Source organism: Podarcis liolepis, assembly GCF_965112155.1.
Source record: "Podarcis liolepis genome assembly, chromosome: 17".
In the NCBI taxonomy this organism is placed as follows: Eukaryota; Metazoa; Chordata; class Lepidosauria; order Squamata; family Lacertidae; genus Podarcis; species Podarcis liolepis.
The window spans coordinates 4,525,706-4,550,140 of NC_139571.1; the positions used below are offsets into that span (position 1 = coordinate 4,525,706).

At 45.3% G+C, this 24,435-nt stretch overlaps 1 protein-coding gene and 2 long non-coding RNA genes across 3 annotated transcripts; 1 reads left to right on the forward strand and 2 right to left on the reverse strand.

The window, feature by feature from the left end:
* Positions 1-1,263: 1,263 nt before the first annotated feature.
* On the reverse strand, positions 1,264-10,006 carry UBL4A (ubiquitin like 4A). Its single transcript, XM_083482864.1, has 4 exons — positions 9,693-10,006; positions 5,274-5,379; positions 2,915-3,120; positions 1,264-1,814 (listed from the first exon to the last, which is right to left on the reverse strand). Exons 1-4 carry the CDS (start codon positions 9,738-9,740, stop codon positions 1,704-1,706), a joined length of 471 nt encoding a protein of 156 aa, XP_083338990.1. The 5' UTR covers positions 9,741-10,006; the 3' UTR covers positions 1,264-1,703.
* Positions 10,007-10,085: 79 nt separating this feature from the next.
* Positions 10,086-22,863, forward strand: LOC310696836. The gene is made up of 3 exons (XR_014520756.1): positions 10,086-10,157; positions 19,354-19,542; positions 22,730-22,863. It is a non-coding gene; the product is annotated as an uncharacterized lncRNA (long non-coding RNA).
* Positions 22,602-23,337, reverse strand: LOC310696835. Its single transcript, XR_014520755.1, has 2 exons — positions 22,935-23,337; positions 22,602-22,889 (listed from the first exon to the last, which is right to left on the reverse strand). It is a non-coding gene; the product is annotated as an uncharacterized lncRNA (long non-coding RNA).
* Between the last annotated feature and the right edge of the window lie 1,098 nt (positions 23,338-24,435).

The following is a 24,435-nucleotide window of genomic DNA, read 5'->3' on the forward strand; positions in this document are numbered from 1 at the left end:
AAAAAGAAAATGTTGGAGGTTCAGTCCCAGATCTCCTGCATCATGTCCATTTCGGCTTGCCAGTAGTGAACAGTGTCTCTTCTGCACAATCTTGGAATATATTATACAGCCTTGATTTGGGGTACCTTTCCGTTAGGCAGATCCAGTTTCCTTGAGCTGGTTATCTGGCCACTATCCAGAAACACCACACAAAGAAATACTAGCAATTGCCTCTGACAGCCACATAAGCAACAACTAAACATCTTCAGAGAGTTTGTTTGTGGCATCCTGAAGATGGAGGATCTACCATGCTGTTTGAATACTTCATTTATAACTCTATGCATGAGGTGCCGCTTCACTGAAGGGGCACTGCGCAGAGAGGGAGGGAATATTTTTTTTCTTGTTCTCCTCCTCTAAAACTAGGTGCGTCTTATAGAGCAAAAAATACAGTACTTCCCTTGCTTCACAGGCATTCAGAAGGCAACTAGGACCACAGTTATCCTTTCCTCCTAATGGGGCTCACACTCCTGGCTCCTGCTTCTCAGCCCCTCTGGCCCATGCAGTGAGCCTATGGGGGCTACTACCAGTGTGTCTTCGCCCCTGCCTTTGGCTGCTTGGCAAAGGAATCTTCTCCACCCTGGGCAGGTCTTGAACCCTTGTCCATAGGAGGGCCATGTATACTTCCTGCAGGACCCCTACCCAAGGAACTATGGAGGTGCTACGTTCATTATGTGGGTCCTCCTCTCTCCGCTCTGTGCGTTTGTGTGTTGTGTTCATAAGGAGCATCAGAATATTAAAACCTCTGATTATAGGGATGCCCACAGACTAGTGCTGCTGGGGCCACTGCTGTTTGTGCTACAGGAACTGATGGAAAGTGGGCACGCTGGCATTACTGTTGACATTATGTGTGCAGTGATGGAGGGCTGTGTGATGAGAACATGTCTGCACCTTGGTGATTTCATTGGCTGCCTCTATTCTCTGGTAAGCATTATACAGGCGGCAGTGCCAGCACAGTCCCTGGTTAATAGTTTTTAGTAGGGTGTCCAGGAATGCTGTAAGTATCTCTTGTTAATTTCCTGTTTTTGTGTTTTCTGGGCTGTGCGTTTTTCCTCCTCCAATGAGCATATATTGGATTGGATTCAGTGGCTGTTCTACTAACAAAAAGGCAACATCGTTCTGCTCCCAGCACAATGCAAGTCTGGTTCTCTCTCTCTCTCTCTGTCTCTCTCTCTCTCTGTCTCTCTCTCTCTCACACACACACACACACACATGAAAGCATCAATATTAAGGTTTTCAAAACTTGTATTTTAAATTTGGGTTATTCAGATTTGATTTTCCATCTGAAAATTTTGGTAAACTTTATTTTTAGGATGGCCTTTGGATACAACAATAAATATGAATCTATTAGATGCAACCAGGCTTAGGTGATGAAAAAGAAACCCCCCATATTATTAAACACAGCAGCACCAACCCCAATGGCAGCTGCATCTCTCAGTACTGGGCAAGCAATCTTTCCCCAAGAGTCATTCCCCCACTTCGGACGAACACACTAGACAGAGTAGATCAGTCTCACCCATCACCACCTTTAATGGACGGGGAGTGGCTACAGATGCTCTGTGCCCCTTTAACAGCAGTCCAGAGGGATCGCTCCCATTAAGCCCCAGCTGGGCCCTGCCCAGAGGCTCTCTGTCCAAAAAGGCAGGCTCAGTCCCCAAGTTCACCAGCTAATCCAGAAAGCCCATTTCTACAGCTTCAGCCACCTCAGGGTGAAGCAAGCGTGTGGCCAAGCGCTCAATGTCATCCAAGCTCAGTAATCGAAGGCTCCGCTCATAATCCTGGGATGGGGGGGGGGGGGAGAGGAGAGAGAAAGAGAGAATTGAACACAGCGTTCAGAAGCAGACCTGCCAGACAGTCAGACATTTTGTAGTTAAAAGGGTCCCAATGAGAAACTGCTGTGTGTGTAGATTTGCAGGTTAGCCAATGCAATCTTTTAAAATACAGTGACAGATCTTGATGTGGGAGACAAAAGTTAAAAATCCTGCTTATTGGGTGATCTTGGGCAAGTCATTGGAGTCTGATTCATACACACTTGATGCATGTGTGTGGATGAATCAGGTGCCTGGCTCATTCTCAGCTCCCGCTGCCATCAAATAAAAGCAGGTGATTCCTAAGGAGCGGTTGGGACACCGGCAGTACAACAGCTTATATATGTCTTCTCAGAAGTAAATCCCACTGAGTTTAATGCGACTTACTCCCAGATAACTGGGTACAGAACTACAGCCTGAATAAGATAAAGACAGCAATAATGTTTTGCAGGCTGAAACTGCAAACACAAGCACACTCAGTCAAGATCAAGGCTGCAATCCTAACCCCACTTGCCTGGGTGTAAGCCCACTGAGTTTAATGAGATTCCCGCCCCCCTCCATGGCACATAGTTAGGACTGTACTGTAAGCCTCACTGAACTCAGTAGGAATTACTTCCAAGGAAAGGCACTTAGGATCAGGCTGCACAAGGGTCACAGGAACCAATAAGCCAAACCTGAGGGGATTCCCACCTACACTCCTCAGGGGTGTCTTACCCATAGAGGCCATTGGCACAGGATGCCAAGTTCTGGAGGGCGCCAGGGAAGAGGTGGAGGCTGGATGCGGCACCTCCCGGCATCAGCTCACCGCCCTCGCCCGCCTCCAGAGCCTCCATCTGTGGTGGTCACCACGGCACAAAGCGGCCAGCTGAGCCAAGAAGCATCGCACCCAGCCTCCACCTCTTCCCCGTCGGAGCCACCCTCCAGACGCTGCCCGCCTCCTCCAGTCCCGCCGGCAGCACCGTCCTCCCTAAAAAACTCTGGGAAACCGGGGGGGGGGGCACCAGAGGGAGCTTTGCACCACGGCGCCGGATATGCTTAAGACGGCCCTGACACTCCTGTTAGAAAGTTACCTTTTGCAATTGCTCCAACACCTTCTCCGCATCAGCTACGCTGAAATGCCTGCCTAGGACTTGGGCCAGGGTGTGCCAGATGACAGGGTTCTGTGGGGGTCCAGCTCTGCGGCCAGGTTCCTCAGGCGATGCCTTCTCTGGCGGCTTGATCACAAGGTTCAGTTTTGACTCGGGTCCAATAGAGTAATCAGAGAGACGGTGTTCATCTGGGAAGGAAGCACAAGCTGCTGAAAGGCCAGGTGCCAGCCAGCAAGAGGCCTCACTCTGGCAACCAGAACTTCCACAGGGCCACAAAGCTATGGTCTCACACCAGCCATAGCTTTGCACGGACTGGAAGGATACAATTTATTACAGAAAACTAAAGGGCAAAGCAGGTGTGACGAACCTCTGGTTTTCCTGATGCTGCTGTATGTAGGAGCCAACTTTTAGGGGCCGAGGTTCCTTCAGCTCCCCTTATAAAATATTTGAGGGGCCTGGCGCCCCCACAAAGGTCATGGGCATTGTCATTTAAATGGTGTGTGTGTGTGTGTGTGTTGTGTTATGTGATCAATTATGTGGGGTGGGGCTTAGCTCCCTCCACCCCAATATTTTATTCAAGTTGGTATCCCTGCTGCTGAACTACAACTCCCAACAGCCCCAGGCAGGCATAGCCAATGATCAGGAGTGTGCCCCCCCCCCCGCTGCGAGAAGTGACGTTACAGGGAACTAGGTACAGGGCCTTCTTGGTAGTGGCACCCACCCTGTGGAAGGCCCTTCCATCAGATGTCAAACAGGTAAGCTACTACACAACTTTCTGAAGACATCTGAAGGCAGCCCTGTATCAGGAAGTTTTTATTGTCTGGTGTTTTTGCTGTGCTGTTATTATGCTGGAAGCTGCCCAGAATGGATGGGGAAACCCAGTTAGATGAGCAGGGTATGCAATGAATTAATATCATTATTATTATGGGAGTTGTTCATCTTGAGTGCTAAATTTCCAACAATCCTAGCTAGTCACATCTCCATTTGCATTAAAAGTCAAAACATCATTTGCTGTGAGTTCACAGCAGAAAATATATGACCCCCATAAAGGCAAAGATTATAGATTCTTAATATCTGCTGCAAAATAAATCTGTGGTTTGGCTTATGAAAACCAGGTTATTTCATATTGTCACAGAACATCCAGTCCCCACAGCAGGGTTTTTTGCGGGCATATTGGCAAATCTTAAGAGACTATTCTTTTCTATGAAACATGTCACAAATCTCACTGCCATGAGTCTCAAAATGAAATAAGGGCAAATGAGATTTGAAAAGGCTTAGACAAAAAACAGCACAAATCAGAGCTATAGCTGGGATGCTTCGGGAAGACATTAGGGAAATGAAAGGAAGTCATCAAGCTCCATTTGTAGGTAGCAATTTTTTTAGAAAGGTTGCAAGCATAAGAAAATATACTTTCAGTACAGATAAAAGCTTTCTTGAATTTCAAACATTGCATTTCCTCTATCAATGCAAATCTCTTACATATACGTACAGGTCATTTACAACCCCACTTACACGCCCCAAAACCAATCCCACTGATTCCTATCCAAAGATGCCCTCCTTCCCTCACACACAGTCAGGTCTGGTCCAAGACAGGAAATCCCACAAACACCTCACTCTGAGAGTAAAATACAATAATAATAAATAAACTTCTTACTACCCTTTCAATAAACTCTGCCGCCCGAGACAGCTGCTTCGTTTTATTATTACTATTTATTAAGCTTGTATAAAGCCCTTCATCTGCAGATCCCACAACATAAAATTGCAATATAAAAAACACAAAATATATAATAAAAATAAGAAGAAAAACAAACCAATAACACCCCTCTCCCACCACACTTTTAAAAGGATAAAGGTAAAGGTACCCCTGCCCGTACGGGCCAGTCGTGTCCGACTCTGGGGTTGTGCGCCCATCTCACTTAAGAGGCCAAGGGGCCAGCGCTGTCCGCAGACACTTCCGGGTCACGTGGCCAGCGTGACAAGCTGCATCTGGCGAGCCAGCGCAGCACACGGAACGCCATTTACCTTCCCGCTAGTAAGCGGTCCGGGGGTGCTTTCGAACTGCTAGGTTGGCAAGCGCTGGGACCGAGCAACAGGAGCGCACCCCGCTGCGGGGATTCGAACCGCCGACCTGATGATCGGCAAGTCCTAGGCGCTGAGGTTTTACCCACAGCGCCACCCGCGACCCTTTTAAAAGGGTATCAGATGTCAATTACCCAAAGGCCTGGTTGAAGAGGAACGATTTCACCTGGCAGCTATTCTACCTAATGATAGGACTGGCCTTGCCATACTCTAACATAGAGGTCCAGCAACACAGTCACACCAAACCGCCATCAGCACCCACCTGCCAAAGCTTTGCCTTTGAAAAGCAGGCGCTGCTGGGATACTGGGACATTCAACTTCTCGGAGACCAAGCGTTTGAGAGAGGAGATCCGTTCATCTGGGGAGACCTGAGAAGGAAGAATGTGATGAAGTGGGGCTGCCCCCCAAAGTTGACAGGCTCAGAGCAAGGGCTTTCATATGCTGGAGAATATAGGCCCTGGTCAAGGACGGAACTAGAAGAGCTGAACAAACCTTTTGTTCAGTAATATACACTACACTTACTGTACCTGTCCGTTCTCAGGTCCTTTTCAGAGTGAATTCCCACCCCCCTCCAGTTGCTCTAAGAAGCTTGCCCCATTGACAAATTGGTCCACAGGAAATAATTTTGTTCTATGCTAAATTAATGGCTGGAATTTTATCTTCCTCCTTCTGGCAAAGCTCCTGTGAAAGGTAGAAGATCAGTAAGTGCAGCTTTTCACAGCATGAATATTTTCTGCTTTTCAGGTAGTTGTTAAATAATATTACTAAGTAGGCATATAGTGTTTTTCAAGTTAGTGTTGGCCCCTTTTTCTCCCAGGCATGAAAATGCTGATATCACTTGAAGGTAGAAAGTACAGTCAAACCTCATTGGTGAAAGTAATCTGTTCCAGAAGTCCATTCGGCTTCCGAAATGTTTGACAACTGAGGTACGGCTTCTGACTGGTTGCAGTGGCTTCCTGCACTCAAGCGGAAGCCGTGTCAGACATTCGGCTTCTGAAAAACGTTTGAAAACCGGAGCATTTACTTCTGGGTTTTCGGTGTTTGGAAGCCGTAACGTTCCAAAATGGAGCAGGCGTTCGGGAGCCAAGGTTTGACTGTATAAGGTATGAACTGCAAATTCATAGTTAAAATCTCTGTTTTCCCTTGAAACCACTGAAAGTCTGTTCCCCCAGCTGTAACATGACAATAATACTATTATCATTTATTGATATCTTTATAAATACAGGGATGCCTTAAGCAATTGTTATAAGAACGACCATGTTCATGCGTGTGCAACGCTTAGGAAGAGCAATGCACATTAAGTTCAATGTGTTGGTCCTGGTGCTCAAAGCCTTCTATACAGCTTGGGGGTAAAAAGGTAAAGGTAAAGGTGCCCCTGCCCGTACGGGCCAGTCTTGCCAGACTCTAGGGTTGTGCGCTCATCTCACTCTATAGGCCGGGAGCCAGCGCTGTCCGCAGACACTTCCGGGTCACATGGCCAGCGTGATGAAGCTGCTCTGGCGAACCGGCACCAGAGCAGCACACAGAAATGCCGTTTACCTTCCCGCTAGTAAGCGGTCCCTATTTATCTACTTGCACTTAGGGGTGCTTTCGAACTGCTAGGTTGGCAGGTGCTGAGACTGAACGACGGGAGCGCACCCCGCCGCGGGGATTCGAACCGCCGACCATGCGATCGGCAAGTCCTAGGCGCTGAGGATTTACCAACAGTGCCATACCTTAAAAGATGGTCTCATCCTTTATACAGCCAACGAACTACTGCTCTCGGTAGGAGAGGGCCTCTTACAAACACTTATCTCAGCAAGAGGTCTGTTCCATACAATGTAGGAATTGAGTTCTTAGTGTGGCAGCATCTATCCTTTGGAACTCCCTCCTACTGCACATCAGACAGACACCATCTCTATTGTCTTTTTGGTGTTGCTGAAGACCTTCTGATTTTTCAACAGTTCTTTTAAGTGGAGATTGTTTTGCTCTTATATGAGAAACTGTCTTAGTTGTTGATTTTTTACTGTTAAATCACTTGAGATTTATGAAAAATGAAATACATTTTTAATGTACTTCTAACATTACTGGATGTTCCAACCTTGGAAGGAAGTCATCTTTTTTCAAGGTACAATCTGAGGGGATATAAAAGCACAAGAGGAACCTTGCCGGATCGGATAAAGAACCATCTAGTCCGGCATTCTGTTTCCAAAGTGACTAACCCAGGGGTCTGCAACCCGCGGCTCCGGAGCCGCATGTGGCTCTTTTACACCTTTGCCGCGGCTCTGGGGCGGATACTAGCGAGGGGAGGAGGCGCATTGTGCGCCCCGACACTCCCCTGTGGCGGGCGCTGTACTGGCTGTGACGTCGCATGGGGGCGGTGCGTGCGTTAGTCACGCACCGTCCCGACGTCACCTTCCCGCCCGCTGTCAGATCGCGGCTCCGGAGATATATTTGTTTTAAATGTCACAATGGTTTTGCGGCTCCGTTTTTTCCCCCTTCAGAAACGGGTCCAAGTGGCTCTTTTTGTCTTAAAGGTTGCAGACCCCTGGACTAACCAGATGCCTGTGGGAAGTTTGCAAACAGAACACGAGTACAACAACCCTCCCCCATGATGCAACCACTTGCTGAAGCTGAGGTGGTTTGGGTCTGGTCTGCTTTGAGCGTTATGGAAGAAATGTGGGGTATAAATGTGCTAAATCAGGGATGGGGAACCTCTGACCCTCCAAATGTTGCTGGTCTCCCGACTCCCACAGGTACCCCAACCTTGTATTAAGAGCCCTTAACTCTGACCCAAAGGCATGTGGTTACTTTCCTGCAAAGGGAAGGCACAGAATGCATGGTTAGAAACACTTACCTTCCTCTATCCAGATCCTGGGCGTGGGCCCTAGTGATAGCAGACACTATAAAGCCCTTAAGAACTTAGGACCAGTTTACCTATAAGATCGCGTTACCCTAATCAACTCATCCAATGGATGGAATTGGCACTACTACAGGTGCCGTACCCATTCCACATCTGTAAGAACTTGGCTGTTTAGCATGCCAGCGCCTGCACTTTGGAACCCCCTGCCTACTGAGCTGAAGAAGGAGCCCTCATTGTACTCCTTTTGGTACAGTGAGGGCTCCTGCTTGATCTCCATAGGTACAGGCAGTTTAGACAAGCCTACCCCACCCAGATACTTAGAAGTCGATGCCACTTTTAATCCGTTTTAGCATTTTAACTTGATTCTGCCATTTCGTGTTTTTGAGGTTTTTGGTTTGTTTGTCTTTTACAACCAAGCTGTGTATACATTTTATGAAATGAAGCAATACCACCACTCTATTTTGCCTTGGTCAGACCACACCTGGAATACTGTGTCCAGTTCTGTGCACCATAAATTAAGAAGGATATTTGACAAGATGGAACATGCGCAGAGGGGGGAGACCAAGATGCCCAAGGGCCTGGAAACCAAGCCTTATGAGGAACGGTTGAAGGAGCTGAGTATGTTTAGCCTGGAGAAGAGGAGACTGAGAAGAGCGAGACGACCCTCGGGGTCCCTTCCAACTCTACCATTCTATGAAGATAAATATTCCAGCGGCAGAGCTGAATTCGACTTCGTAAGCAGAGAAAGGAAAAGCCGGCAGGAGAAACAGCTGAGGGCCGGGAGGTGTCAGATCTGCCCAGGAGCCCCCACCCCCTGAGTGCACGAGATCCCTTCACAGCCATCTATACGATACGATAATCTTTGTCATTGTCCCATACAGAACAACAAAACCCAACAAGCCTGCTATCCCAGCCTTGTTAGTCCCCTAAAAACTCCATACCCCATAATAAAATACAATACACTCCTTCACAGACTGCCTTAAATGTAAAGGTAAAGAGACCCCTGACCATTAGGTCCTGTCGTGGCCGACTCTGGGATTGCAGCGCTCATCTTGCTTTATTGGCCAAGGGAGCCGGCGTACAGCTTCCGGGTCATGTGGCCAACATGACTAAGCCGCTTCTGGCAAACCAGAGCAGCGCACAGAAACGCCATTTACCTCCCCCCCCCCAGAGTGATACCTATTTATCTACTTGCACTTTGACATGCTTTCGAACCGCTAGGTTGGCATAATTAAATACAATACACTCCTTTAGAGACTGCCTTACACTGTGTTTAAAACCAAAATCGCATTTGAATAGAAACTGTTTCTCAGTCAGCTAGTCCTAGTCTTTAAAACCCTGTACCATCTTCCAGAAGGCAGAAGCTGAAAGAGATCATTTCCGGGGTGGGCACTATCCTGCGCTATCTTGCAGCTTTCTTATGGCACCTGGAAGCGTAGATTTGATCCAGGGTGGGAAGAGTGCGCCCAATTATTCTCTCCACAGTCTTTACAACCCTGGACAGCATTGTTTTCCCCCTGACTGTGCAGCTCCCAAACCACACACACAGACCATAAGTGAATACACTCTCCAGAGTGTACAATGGTAAAATGCCATCAGCAGGGCCTTGGAGAGGTTATTTTAACCTATGCTGTGCTCTCTTCATCCTGGAAGGGACCCCTCGCTGCCCTCCGGCCCCCCACCCGCCCCTGCCGCCCTCGGCCTCCTTCCTCCAGGCTAGGTGGCTCCCCTGGGCTTGGGGCGGGCGAGGGCTACACCCAGGCAGCAGCCCACACCCAGCTCGGGCCTCGGCCCCTGACTCAGCACCCCACCGCCCGGGAGCAGCAGGAGGAGGGGTACCTGGAGGCTGCATTCCCGGCCCTGGAGCGCCTTCACCGTAAGCAGCATCTCGGGACCCCGCAGCTCGGAAAGCCAGAAGCGGCCCCTTTAACTGAACCATAGACACGCGCGGAAGAAGCTGTCCGGAAGGCAGAGCGGCGCCGCGAAGGGAAGCTACGGAGGCGAAAGGAAGACGCCGAGGCCTCTCATCTCGACGGGGGCCGCACGCGCACTGAAGCTGCCAGAGAGAGGAAGCGGCCAGAGAGGCGGAAGTTGAGTCTGTAGGAGGAGCGCAACGTCCGAGAAGACCGGAAACTGGTGGGCGCGGCGAAACCCAACCTCTTTTACGTCATATGAAACTCTATGATGCAAAGGCTCACGTGCCCGGGAGTGATTAACCATAGAGTGGAGGTGGGCTAGAGCGGGAATAAGGGAGCCTGGGGGTCGCAGCCTGAGAGACTTTAATCAGATGCTTAGAAAGCGAAGGTAATTTTATTTTCATTTTCATTTTCGGTATTTTAACTTGTGTATGTTTTAAAGTAGGGTTGTGAGCCCCCCCCCGGTTCTGTTGTTTTATCTTTTTGTAAACCGCTTTGAGGGTTTTTGGGGTGTGTAAATTTTATGAAATTAATTAGTTGATTGATTTCAGGTTGTGGATCGCGGCGCTTGAAATCTGCCAAGCGCGGGGCGAAATCAGTAGAAATGAACAGGAGGCAATATAAAAGGCCGAAATCCAGGCGGACTCGAAGCTTTCCTTCGTTGAAGTGCTTTGAAATAAACCCAGTAGTTGTGCCGCCAGGGCCAGGCAGAGCCAGGCAGAGGCCCGAGCCAGCCAGATAATGTGCCCCCCTTTTTTTTACCCTGGGGATAACTGAAGTCTTATAAATAAGTATATAAATAATTTTCACAAGAGTTATGCTGACAAATAATTTTATTTTGCTACGGAAAAATCTGGGTGCGGGGTTACTCTGCCACCCAGCTCATCGGACTAAGTCCGTGGGTCCCTGCGGAAGAAAATGAGCTCAGCCGGACACAGGAGCAAACTGCAGAAGATCCAAGTTTATTGCGCAACAGGTTCAAGGCGAGATTGAACCCAGAGAAAGGGGTGGCATGAACTTTTGAAATTTCCCTCCATATCCCAGAATACAGTGCATGAAACGTCACGAATACATTATGGGAAGGTTGGGTTTCACAAGTTACATCATGAATATACTTTACACGTCATGAATACATTATGAAAAGGTGGGATTACATTAATTAGCATTTTCGGATGAGGGAGGGGGGATATGCGGAGCGGGAAATATACATAGATACACATTTATTGAGTACCGGTGGTGGCAAGACAATGGGTCAGAGATATGCATCGTCTGCCACCTAATATTGCCTAGAGGGAAGGTTTGGCAAATTAAGAAGTTCCTGCGTACGTGACCTGCCGCTTCGGGGATTATGGAAGTAGGGATAGCATTATGGAGTCCACGGGGAACTGAGTTGAATGACACTGAGAGCGAAGAAATTGGAGTTACGGTTGATTTTATATCAATTTTTAAAGATTTCAATGATTTCAAACCCATTCTGTACTATAGGGCAAAAGCAGAAACAGAATGGATACATTGTAACAGGAGGTCTGTGATTGGCTAAAGCGGGGCCATAGGAATAAGCGGGGCCTCGGATGTTCCTAGAAGGAAGGGGGAAAGGAGCCCCCCCCCTTCCGTTCCGTATCAGTCCCCCATTCGGAGATAGATTTGCATTAAAGTTCTGTAAGAACTTGCAAATCTTTTCTCCGCACCCTAAACCTCGGTGAATGGGATGTGTGGCTTTATGCAAACCTGAAAGGGACTTGCAAGCCATGCCTCTTACGGTCATTTGCAAGTATAGCAGTGCAGGTAGCTGCATATAGGGTATTATATAAAGAACACCTCTTGTATTTTGTTGCTATATTAGTTGTGGCATTCTCAATAGTGTTTTATGCTTTACACCTAGCAGGAAGGTCTAACTGACTGAAAAAATGCAGTTGGCTTCCCCCCCCCCCCCCGCCATTTGTGTGTTCTCAGGTGTCAAGGTAGCTCTTCTGTGGTCTCACACTGACATAGTGCTACAGCAACACATCCTGTCTGTTGAATCCCCTCAGGGCTTTCATTTAACCATGTCGCCTGGCATTCACCATAGCTGGCACAGGTTTGGGCATCTCGTGAGGGAGAGGTCTTCGCCTTGGCCTTTAACTATGGGATTCTATTATAGGCTGTGGTTTTGCACGCATGGGGGTTGCTCACTTGCACTTAAAGGACCAAAAGGCTAATTGCAGCCTGGATACACTTGCCCAATTCAAACTGAGTCCAATTTGAATTTATCTTGCCCCATGGTTCTCAACTCTTCAAACCAATCTGTTAAAAGAAAACCATTCTTAACAAGGGCAGTTGTCCAAATAAGTCAATTTAACTCTATAAGGGATCATTCCTGCTAAACCAAAGCATACGCACCTTCATGTACCTGGTGTTTTATGGATCCAGAAGCTTGTCCTTGGCAAAACGAGGTTTAACACATTTTAAAATGGATAGGGAAAGTTGGCGGTGGAACAATTAAATGTGGTTACAAGTTGATCTAAACATTGGACTACACAATAGTGTGAGCTATCAGAAAGTATAAAATGCATGAGAATTGGTGTGCAAGCAATAAGACATTAAACATAAAAATAATTACACAGAAAATAGCCCCCCTTTGTCAGGCCCACTCCCCTGGCAGTCTATATCCTTTGAAAGAGATAGCTGTGGGCACTTGAAAACTCTGGTGTCTTGTGATGACGGAAGAACTGAGTTGAGGGGTTGTTGCTGCTTTTCATCATTGCACATCTGTATAGGTGATATCCTGTAAGGGGCAGGGTTTTGGGGCTTAAAGACAGTTAGAAAAGGGAGGGGGCAAAAGGCAAAAAGGATGTCCTTCGGTTTCTGTTGGAAGCTGCAAATAATAAAAATCTTAGCGAATTAAGCGTTTCATTCATTCCAATATTATTATCACATTTTCCTATAACTACTGTTATTATCTGCCAAGTTCATTTGCTTTCCTTCACTTTGGAGAGAAAGAGAACTGTAAAAAATACAAAGGTTAAAAAATACAAAAGAAAGCAAAAAATTAGATTACCAGTTAGATGAAAACAAACTTGACACAAAGACATCAGATTTAGAAAAGAATTATTATTAAATATATTATCAAAACCACGCAGATTACTACTAGACTGAAAAAAAAAATGGGAAAACCATGGGGAAAAAACTTTAAATTCACCATGTGCTATTTGATAAAAGAACTTCATGAAACTGACTTTCAACATGTGATGAACATGTCCCCAAAGTAAAACACACACACACAAAATGACCTATGAGGAACCAAATAAATAAATGCTAAAACAAACAATTAATAAGTAACCTGAAGTAATCTGTTTTGGCATTCTAACATCGCAAATGAAAATAAAATAGTGTTTCTTGATGTGACAACATCAACTGTAATGTTAATACTGGGAAATGAGTTAATACCAAGAAAATGAATGGCAATTTAAAGTTGTGCAGGTACCTTGCACTAGCCAAAATGACAGAATAAGAAATGCTCAGGCAAAAGGTAAACAAATACCATTCCACAAACAATGTTTGGTTGTGGAAGTCACTAATATAGCATGGATTCAGACTTGTTTCACAGAACAGAAAGAAAGTTGCTGTGGGAGGAAAAAGGGACAAACACTTTGTTACCGGGGTTCACATATCCTGTTAAAAGGGAAAATTATTTCATGTGAGAAGCTTGTCAGGAAATGCTGTTCCTAAAATTCCCATTGAGGGGGGGGGGGATGCTTTGATATTTACCTGTGAAAAGAATTTGGCATGTTAAGATTTGAAACCTGGAAGGCTCTTGGCTTTTGATGGGCTAGTTTTTGTTTGTTTTTTTTTTTTTTTAAAAGCCTTTTGTCTTACGTAGCCTCTGGAGCAAAGAAACATTTAGGGTGATTTCCCTCAATGGTTCAAAGTTTTTTGCATTTGGATAAATTTCTCTCTGTAGTTGTCGAAGAAACCTCCTCTCCCCCTTACAGTTCCCCCCTTCCTCTCTCTCTCTTCTTTAGCTAATCTGGCCTCTGTGCATGTGCAGAGTTCATGTCTCAGCAAACGTTTTATACTATTGAAATGTTGCATCCTTTGGCTAAATTACCATCCTTTGGCTAAATTACCATTTGAATAAGGGAAAGGAAGGGTAAGGAGTAGATTTTGAAAACAGGGTTTGATTTTAAACAAAAAAAGAGAAACTCAGCAATTTAGGTATTCACCAAAGCTAGCAATTTCAGCCCAAGCAAACTGAGACTGCTTCCTTTATGTACAGGAAAGGGCTAATATCCCTCTGGCCATTCGCGGAACAATCAACCGCTCTCTTATTTATGAGTAAAAATGGCCAGAGTTAGAATTCATAGGATTTTATTTTTATTTTTATTTTTTTAACTTCTCAGCCATTTCAGCCTTACCATTTGCAGACAAAAAAAAATATTATTATTATTATTAATATTATTATTATTTCCTGCCCTTTATTTACAGGAATGGTCAAGGCTAATTCTACTTGATTATTCATTTGTATGTGCTTAAACTTTGAGTAGACTTTTAAGTCTGATTTTTAAATAGTAGACAAAATGATAAACACTGTAATCACTCAAATGCTTGGTATTACCAGTTGGGCTTCACCTCTCACCTTTTAAAACTAAAGAGCAAAGCTAGGCTGAATTTCAACTCCATTACCACACCAGAATTTAAGAATTACCCTCCAATGCTTGCAGACACATGGTCTTCCACACAGCCACAAATTGGGAGAGTTGAAAGGGACCCTGGGGTCATCTAGTCCAACCCTCCAAAATATAGGGTTCACAGCGAGATTTCACAGCAAGATTTGTACTACCAAAGAGGCATACACATTTAAGTACAGATTTACAGCTGGGAAAGGAAACATCTATACTCCTGAGAGGATCTCTTATAAAGCACAGGTAAAGCAGCCCTAGATTTGATTTTTTTTTTTTTTTAAGGGAATACACAAGTGTTGCCCCCTCCCCTCTTTGCAGTTTCCTTTAAAGGAAGCTTACTCGGGAGTAAATTTACCTAGCACAGAAGTAAGAAGGGAGAAACCAACTGAAAGAGGCAGTGAAACAAGGGGGAGGGGGGGCATTTTCTAACAAAAGAGGCCATGAAGTCTTATAGAGACTGATATCAGGAGCCTTACAATAACTCTTCTGTCGAACCAAATCAAAGTTAAAACTGGACTCAAATATTTTTTCTTAGAATGAACACCATACTTTTATAGGCATACGCTTAATGAAATACATACACTGCATTTTAGCTTGAGCGAGCAGTTGTGCTCAACTAGGCTTTTGCAGCAGAAACATTAGGTTATCATCACCTTCCAAAATAAGACTGTAGACTCACAATCTCAAAAGTTGGGGCAAAGCAAGAGGTGGGGTAAACATTTGCACACTTCATTCTCATCTTGTCTTATTTAGGACTGCTAAGATCCAGCATGGCTTCCTTAGATTTAAATTTTGAAGCAAGCTTGCAGTTTAAACTATGCACACTTAAGAAAGGCAGTCTGCCAGAGACAGAAGGAACAGACAACACACATAACAGACAACATATAAACATACATATTCTCATATATGTATTAACAGACAACACACATAACAGACAACATGTAACATATAAACAGATATATTCTCATCCTTTAGTTGGTTATTGCAAGGAGTTGGGCCACTACCTCTGGCTTCATTAAGTGAAATTAGTAGGAAGGTCCCACATGGTTTTATGAGCCTCCTTGCCTCTTCAAACACACCACCAGTTAATCAAACTGGTAGGGCTCATAACGCTTGGTCGACTGGGTACCCCTTTATAAATGCATGCGTTGCGGTTGTTGCTTTTTTGCTTTTTCCTTTTTGGGGGGGGGTGTCTGGGATAGAGAAGGGGGAAAGAGAGGGGTTGATTAGGATTGGTATGTCTAGGGGTTTGGTATGCTTAGTACAGGGACGTATAGTAAAGAGGAAAAGGGGCTTCTAGTTGCCTGGCAACTTCCTTAGTGGGTTTTAGAGAGCTCTAGCTATCCGGTTCCTTGCGTTCCCTTTTCTATTTCCTTATTTCCTATTTCCTTATTTCCTATAACCTGGGGTCTCTTTCCACTCTGCCGGTCCTGCCCAATTCCTCATGGGCTATCCCTCCTGGCAACCTCCTACCTATCGTCACATCTCAGGAAAAGGGGCCCTACTGGACGCCCGCGCCATGCAGTGCCAGATCGGGTGGTCCCTGGATAGAATTTCGAACTGAAAATCCCCCTTGCTTTTGGAAGCGGGCTCACGCACGATACACGTGTTACGTGGCACAGACCAGTGCGGCTGGGATTGGGATAGAAAGCAAGACCACTTCCCGCCCCCTTGCCGGGCGCTAGAGAAGTTCGGAAAGAGAGCTCCAACCCCTTGCTTTCAACTGGGATGTCCATTGCGGAGAGTCGGCTGTCTTTCAAGTCGGGTCTCTCCGTCTTACTTTCGGGCTCCCAATTGGTGCGGCTGGCTGGAGATTTTAAGGAAAAGAGAAAGAGCTCAGAACCCCCCTTTCGGGTTGAGCAGCGGTCCACGGTCTCTCTCACTAACCGGACCAAGAGAAAGGCAAGAAGGAGCGATAGAGAGGAGGGCAGAGAATTCAGTTGCCAGGAGATTCCACCCCCTTCCCACCAGTGCACTGGATTTTCCTTTTTCCTTATACTCACGCGCCTTCTATGATGATCCCGGGATCGATGAATAAGCCGGCTGGATCCCTCTTTTGCTCCCCGGCTGAACTCCTAGGGCTTTCGATTACCGCCCAGAAGATGGCTGGGGGTCCAAAAGGATCTTCCCAGGCAAAATGGCCCGGAGCCGGCTGAAGATTTCGGGGCCCCCAGTCAGCAGCTTGGGAGAACCGCAAGCCCCACGTTGCGGCGCCAACTGCTACGGAAAAATCTGGGTGCGGGGTTACTCTGCCACCCAGCTCATCGGACTAAGTCCGTGGGTCCCTGCGGAAGAAAATGAGCTCAGCCGGACACAGGAGCAAACTGCAGAAGATCCAAGTTTATTGCGCAACAGGTTCAAGGCGAGATTGAACCCAGAGAAAGGGGTGGCATGAACTTTTGAAATTTCCCTCCATATCCCAGAATACAGTGCATGAAACGTCACGAATACATTATGGGAAGGTTGGGTTTCACAAGTTACATCATGAATATACTTTACACGTCATGAATACATTATGAAAAGGTGGGATTACATTAATTAGCATTTTCGGATGAGGGAGGGGGGATATGCGGAGCGGGAAATATACATAGATACACATTTATTGAGTACCGGTGGTGGCAAGACAATGGGTCAGAGATATGCATCGTCTGCCACCTAATATTGCCTAGAGGGAAGGTTTGGCAAATTAAGAAGTTCCTGCGTACGTGACCTGCCGCTTCGGGGATTATGGAAGTAGGGATAGCATTATGGAGTCCACGGGGAACTGAGTTGAATGACACTGAGAGCGAAGAAATTGGAGTTACGGTTGATTTTATATCAATTTTTAAAGATTTCAATGATTTCAAACCCATTCTGTACTATAGGGCAAAAGCAGAAACAGAATGGATACATTGTAACAGGAGGTCTGTGATTGGCTAAAGCGGGGCCATAGGAATAAGCGGGGCCTCGGATGTTCCTAGAAGGAAGGGGGAAAGGAGCCCCCCCCCTTCCGTTCCGTATCAATTTCAAGGCTTGAATCGTATCTGCATATAAAGACAAAATGGAAAATATAGATAAATATGCTGACCGAGGCCCCCTTTGGAATCGGAGGCCCGGGCCAAGTGGCCCATATGGCCACCCCTCCGTCTGGGCCTGTGTGCCGCCTCTCAAAGCACAAAAGAAGCTAGAAAATGTCACTGTGTCGCTCTGTCTCTCTCTCTCTCTCTCTCTCTCTCTCTCTGGGCAGGCTCACTCACTCACAGAGGTGCCAATGTCCTGGGGCCACCCATAAAATTCCACGTGAAGGGGCCGGGAACCCACAAATTTCAGTGCCAGGACCATGGACGCTGCAGCACCCACAGAGCCAAGCTGACACTCCTTTACATTGTGTGTCTGTTATGTGTCTATAAAACACTAATGATGAACTTCAGTAGGTTGGTCCCGACTTTCTTTCCTCTGCTATGGAGAGAGCAAAACATTGAGTTGTGTTTTTTTCCCTCCCCCCCCCCCAAATACAAAGGGGCCCTGACACACACACCAGAGCACATTCAGTGGACTCGCCTGTGCACTTGCCTACAAAACTGGTGGTTGTAATTTGTGAAAGCATGTATCACATCTATAATTTTGCCTTTACAAGCCGTCTGCTCTTTTTGCTGGCCAGGCAGGTGCTTCTTTTTAAAGTTTTCATGCATGAGTCCCATCAGGGAAAAAGGCAAGGAAATAAATAAATAAATAATACCAACTTTAGCATTGTCAGCAAGCTGTTGTATTCATAACCTGCCTGCGGACTTCCCATAGGCATGTATGTAGTGGCTGTCGGAAACAGAATGTTGTGTTAAATAAGCCATTAGCATGATCCGGTAAGGCTTTTTTATTCCTGCATTACAGGGGGTTATACTAGATGACTCCTGCCAACTCTACAGTTCTATTATTCTCATGCTGTTATCATCCATCCCAACCCCTCTTACTTACCTTTTTCATAAACCAAAAGGTACTACAGTGGTAACTCGGAAGTCCAACGGAATCCATTCCGGAAGTCCGTTCGACTTCCAGAACATTCAGAAACCAAGGCATGGCTTCCGATTGGCTGCAGGAAGCCACGTTAGACATTCAGGTTTCAAAGAACATTCGCAAACCGGAACACTCACTTCCAGGTTTGTGGCTTTCGGGAGCAAAAACGTTCAACTTGCAAGGCGTTCAGGATCCAAAGTACACCTGTAATCTATATAGCCTTTCTTCATGGGGAAGTGTTCCATTTTGATAAATTGGGCTGCCTTTTTCTCCGTAAAACCTTTTCTTCTTAACAATCAGATGAAGCAGGCTCCTCTAGCAAGCGATACAACTTTTTGGGAGCGAACGGGCATGGTTATTTCAAAACACTTGAACAAAATGGGAACATAACTCAGCCCTGCTTTAAAAGTTTGCTTCGTTTCCTAAGCCACTTCACTCTGAGTGTGCTAATTGCACTGGAAATATGAGCAGCATGGAACACTTGGCGATATTGTTATATCTCTCCAATAACGTTAAGACACTGGTTAGCAGAGAAACGAGATCACAGAGATCCAGAACTAGGTACAGGTAACCAGAACAACTTGGTCTATGAAGACTGGAGCAACTACTAGGAACATACCTATGTCCATGTTAGTGGTTTCATTTTCTGGGTACGGTATGTCTCCTGTTCATAATTTTGGACACTGTCACATAAAAATTCCACTTTCCATTTTGGTTTCCACCAAAGCCATCATTGGTGGGAACCTGATTTATGTTTTGTAAAGCAGGTGTTTGTGTGATAACTTGTATGCAGGAATTTGTAATAGCTCTAAGTGAATCTGTAATATTACTAATTGATTTGCTTTCTTAGGTGATTTGTTATATACATTATTTATAGCCAATTGCTGTTAGACTGGCAATGTGAGCTGGTTTTGTATTGTATATATTGTACAGTGGACACTTGGGTTACGAACATGATCCGTACGGGAAGCACGTCTGCAGCGCCACATCTGCACACGCATGGGTTGCGATTTGGCGCGTCTGCACATGCGCCGAAACTTGGAAGTAACCCGTTCCGGTACTTCTGGGTTTGGCATGGTGCGCATCCTGAAATCGTGCAACCCGAAGCATCTGAAACCCGAGGTATGACTGTATATTATATATTTCCCTTGGTCATGTGCCATTCTGGAAATAAGTATCTTACCTTTGGCTTCAGTCGAGAGAACACTAATTATGGAACAGGACAACCACACTTAAATGGCCCTAATTCTTTCCTTTTGGATTGGGTCATGTAAATACAGTATTTCTTTATAAAAAAGCAGCTCACAGCCTCCTGAGGGAGATTGTTCCATTGGTCAAACAGCTCTTACTGTTAGGAAGTTCTTACTGATGTTTAGACATAATCTCCTTTCTTCTAACTTGAAGCCCTTGGTTTGAGTCCTAGCCTCTGGAGCTGGAGGAAAAAAAGCTTGCTCCATCTTCCATGGGACACCATATTAAACATTTGAAGATGGCTATCATATTTCTTTTCAATCTCCTCTTTTCCAGGCTAAACATGCCCAACTCCCTCAACCATTCCTCATAAGGCTTGGTTTCCAGACCCTTTATTATCTTGATTTATTATTTCAGATTATCAATATCCAATCTAATCCAAATAACTTTATTGTACTAGCCATTGGCCGTGACAAATCTGAATCAAAAATAAATACAAGCAAAAGGGGTGTTGAGCAACAAATAATGGTCTCTATTTATATCTCTGCATCTACCTGTGTATCCTTAAATTGTAGTACCTGGAACTGCACACAGTACTCCAGGTGTGGGCTGATCAAGGCAGCATAGAGTGCTATTATGATTTCCCTTGACACTATACTTCTATTGATGTAGAAGATACTTTTGCTGCTGCATGAGACTATTCACTCATATTAAGCCTGTGGTCTACTAAGGCCCCCAGATCCTTTTCACAAGCTGTTAAGAGGTAGAGGGGAATCAATAATAATTATTTAGAATATTCAAAGATGTATAGAATAATAAAGTAGAAGATGTATGTCAATGTAAAGAAAAAGTTGATGTGTACCTGGAATTTTAAATTGCAATAAAAATCATTTTTTATAAAATAAATCAAACCCTCCCAAGAGTCCAGTGGAACAGGCAGCAGTCACCCAGTTGCTACAGGGGCAGGGGTTCAAGTCCCCTTATAGCACACACTGCACACAAGCAGCATTTCTGAATACCAGACTGAAACAGAAGGAAGGAGGGATCATAGGTACATAGGACTGCACACACCCCATACATTTTAAGCATATTTAAATCACATGGCTTCCTCTGAAGAATCCTGGGGACAGTAATGTGCCCCTCCCAGAGCTACAGTTCCCGGCACCTTTAGCAAATTACAGTTCCAGGATTCTTGGGGAAAGCCATGTAATATAAATGTGCTTCAAAAGTATGACATGTATGCAGCTTCAGTATAAGGCAACTTCCTATGACCTTCCTTTCTTCATACTGGACTTTTCAAATTGCCATTGCCAGTTATACTGCCATGTTCTTGAAAATACTTTGCTGTCAGCATGGCATCAGCAGTTTTGAGAAGTTCACAACATAGATATAAAGGAGGGCCTAGGAAACATTTTATTTGCATAAATCCCAAGCCCAGCAGAACAACTAGTGGTGCTGTTTAAATTGTAGTTTTCTAGTTGGTTGGTCATCAAAGGCCCACTAAGTGCTCATCCACACTTCCTTTTGTGCCATGTTTCCATGGATTGCCATTTGGTATGATTCAGCAGTGAAATGCTGGTTTTCCTGGGGAAAGCACTGGGGGGAAATCCTGCTCAGACGCAGACCTGGAAAGCCCAGACCTCTGTCTGGAAAGTGCATAGCAAAAGTAAGTGTAGATGAGCCCTAAGTGAGCTTCATGGCTGTGTGAGGATTTGAATTGGCATTTCACCAGTTCAAGCCTATTCTGTCTACCATGGCGAGCTAATTAACACATGGATTGAACAACAGGAAGGTAACAGCACTGGGATCTGAGGCAGGTAAAATCTTATTACCACAATTAGCCATGTCCCTTGGGATATTGCTACAGCTGTCTGCCAGGAAGGCACAGCCAGGTAGTACTTCAGAAAGCTATCTGCAGAGGGGTGAAACTTGGGCTGGAACAAAAGATACTGGAATCTGAAACACAAAGTTTTTCAGTCACAGACATTGTAGCATATTGATCAGCTAATTAACACATCTATTGTGATTAAAAAACAAACATCTCTGATCCGATTCAATTGACAAGTGAATCAGTCAAGACAGTTTCAACATCAATAAATAGCATTGCACATAAATACCTGTGCCAGAGGAATAAGAGTTTTAAAACTGATATTTGAAATACCTACAGGGTCGCCAACTTGGGCCCTCCCAGTACTCCTCTAAGACCACCCAGGCCTTCTCTGGAGTCCAGTGTCCACCTACCCTCTCCCTGCTGAAATTAACCTTGAAACAATCACTTCATTGTAGTCAATAGAATAGAAAGTTGCCTTCTACTGAGTCAGACCCTTGGTACATCTAGCTCAGTACTGTCCACACTGACTGGCAGCTGCTCTCCAGGATTCCAGGTAGGGTTCTTTCCCAGCTATACCTGGCGATGCCAGTGGGGATTGAACTTGGGAAAGCAGATGCTCTACCACTGAGCGATGGTCCTTCCCCAATAGGCTGCCTTGTATGCCAGGTTTCTCCACTTTGCAAATGTGTCCACATGCTCCAAAAGCTTGGCAACCTCTGTAAAGACTGATATTTAACCAGTTTCACATCTTAGTGAAGTGTTCCCCCCCCCTTTGTATTTTTTTCATGTGTTAGGAGATGCTTGTAGTGGCCAGACAGGGACAGTTTTTTTATTCTTTCAGAAATAAAGCCAGTCTGGTACTTGTGAATCTCATTGTATTCCGTCCGTTAATGCTGCTGATATTGCGGAATCATCTTCCACTGTTGTGGCATATATGTCTCTAGTTACAGAGGGAGAAGGTGTTTTTTCTTTTGTAAACTGGAGGTAATTACGGAGTGTGATCTTATCTCATGGAAATTTCCTATCTACAGTGCCACTGCAGGCGTGTGCATGCACGCACAGGTGTGCCGAGCGGATTGCATTCCACCTGCCCTGTCAAGTTAGATTAACCTTGCCCTCAAATTAGTTCTCTTCATTCCTTTCCACTTATCAGTCTCTCTTTCCTTTTTTTTTTGCCTCTGACCTGACTCAAAGGATAATAATATATGGGTATTTGTGGATAATTTATCTGTGTGCAGGATGGGAGCAGGTGCTGAATAGTCTTTATTTTTGGATTCAATATCTTAGGCAAAGCAACAAAAGAAAAAGAAATGCCAGACTTAGACATGTTATGATTGCATTTCTTAGTTTTAAAAACAAGTGGAGGCATTGCCACGATATAACGTCCAATCCAATTGCCTGGCTGGCAATACCACTCCAAAGAACATCTGAGGTAAAGCCCCACCACCTTGAAGTCGAAGTCGAAGTAACCGCTAGGCTAAGCTGGCCCAACCTTGAAGTCCGGTTCTCAGAAATGAGCATTACGGTTCTATAACTTCCCCCAAAGAAAAGCTTGATGGGGTTTCTTGCAACTTTTACAAATGCATAATAAATGTATTTGCACAAAATGTTGATATTTTTGCTTTTGTTTATTGAAAAATCAGAGCTCAGCAGTAGTAGGCTGGGGATTGAGAAAGACCATCAAAGCTCTATGCATGTGGGGAGTACAAGATGAAGAGATTTGTAGAACTATTCTAAAACTATGAGCCACTCCCCCACAATCTATCAACCATCCACTGGTCATCATCTGATTTTGGGATATTCCACATTCTTCAAGATTTTAGGAGTGGGTGTAGAATATGGGGAGAGAAGCAAGAGTTTTTAATGTGGGCATGCTTATCTTCAGATAAATAAGTCTTATTCCTTAGCCTACAGAAGAAAAATCAATGAGGAGCTTTGATTCCCCACCCCCAGGGGTCGGTGGCCGGAGGGACACATTTGAAAACATGAATCAGGTTGGCTGTCAGCCAGTCTGATCAGTACCTTCAGTCAGCTCACCTCATTTAGGAGGCTGTCCAGTGCTCTGAAAGTGCAAACTGGGCCCACTAACACCCAAACTGGGCTGCATGTAAAGGAATCCTGAGAACTGCAGCTTGTTAAGATGCTTTGCGAAGGGTAAACTGCAGTTACCAGGATTTGAAGAAGAAGAGGAGGAGTTTGGATTTGATATCCCGCTTTATCACTACCCAAAGGAGTCTCAAAGCGGCTAACATTCTCCTTTCCCTTCCTCCCCCACAACAAACACTCTGTGGGGTGAGTGGGGCTGAGAGACTTCAAAGAAGTGTGACTGGCCCAAGGTCACCCAGCAGCTGCATGGGGAGGAGCGGAGACACGAACCTGGTTTCCCAGATTACGTGACTACCGCTCTTAACCACTACACCACACTGGCTCCACATTTGGGGTGTGGGGGCTTTGAATGTATGGTGTGTACACAGCCCTGACCTGCGCTTTCAAAGGTATTCCTCCTGAAATGAGTTGGGCAATATCTTGCCTGAGAGGAACTCCTCACCTTTGTAGCTCCCTTGTGTAAATAGCCACAGAGGCTTTGGCAGGAGCCTCTTATGCCCTTCAGCCATTTACTCCCAATTGCTAATCTACACATTTTATTTATTTGTAGAAACAGATGCTGATATGGAATTAATAATAATATACTTATATGGAACCACTGTTTTTGTGTTAACATAATCACAGACACTCCTAATCCAAACTGACAAATTTCAACCTGCTCCTTTGAATGGCTGTCTACACATCACAACTACTAACGCTGTGGGAACTAAGAAAGATATCAAAGGTGGGAAATGAGCAAAAAGGCCTCATAAAAACTTCCCCAAATACTTTTATTCCAACACATGAGTGTTCCCCCATCTTGCCTTTCAAGCCCTATCTCATACTCCCTTCACGGGAAGTAGAGGAGTTTAGAGGATATGGGATTTTTCTTTTATCAGCAGGGGTGG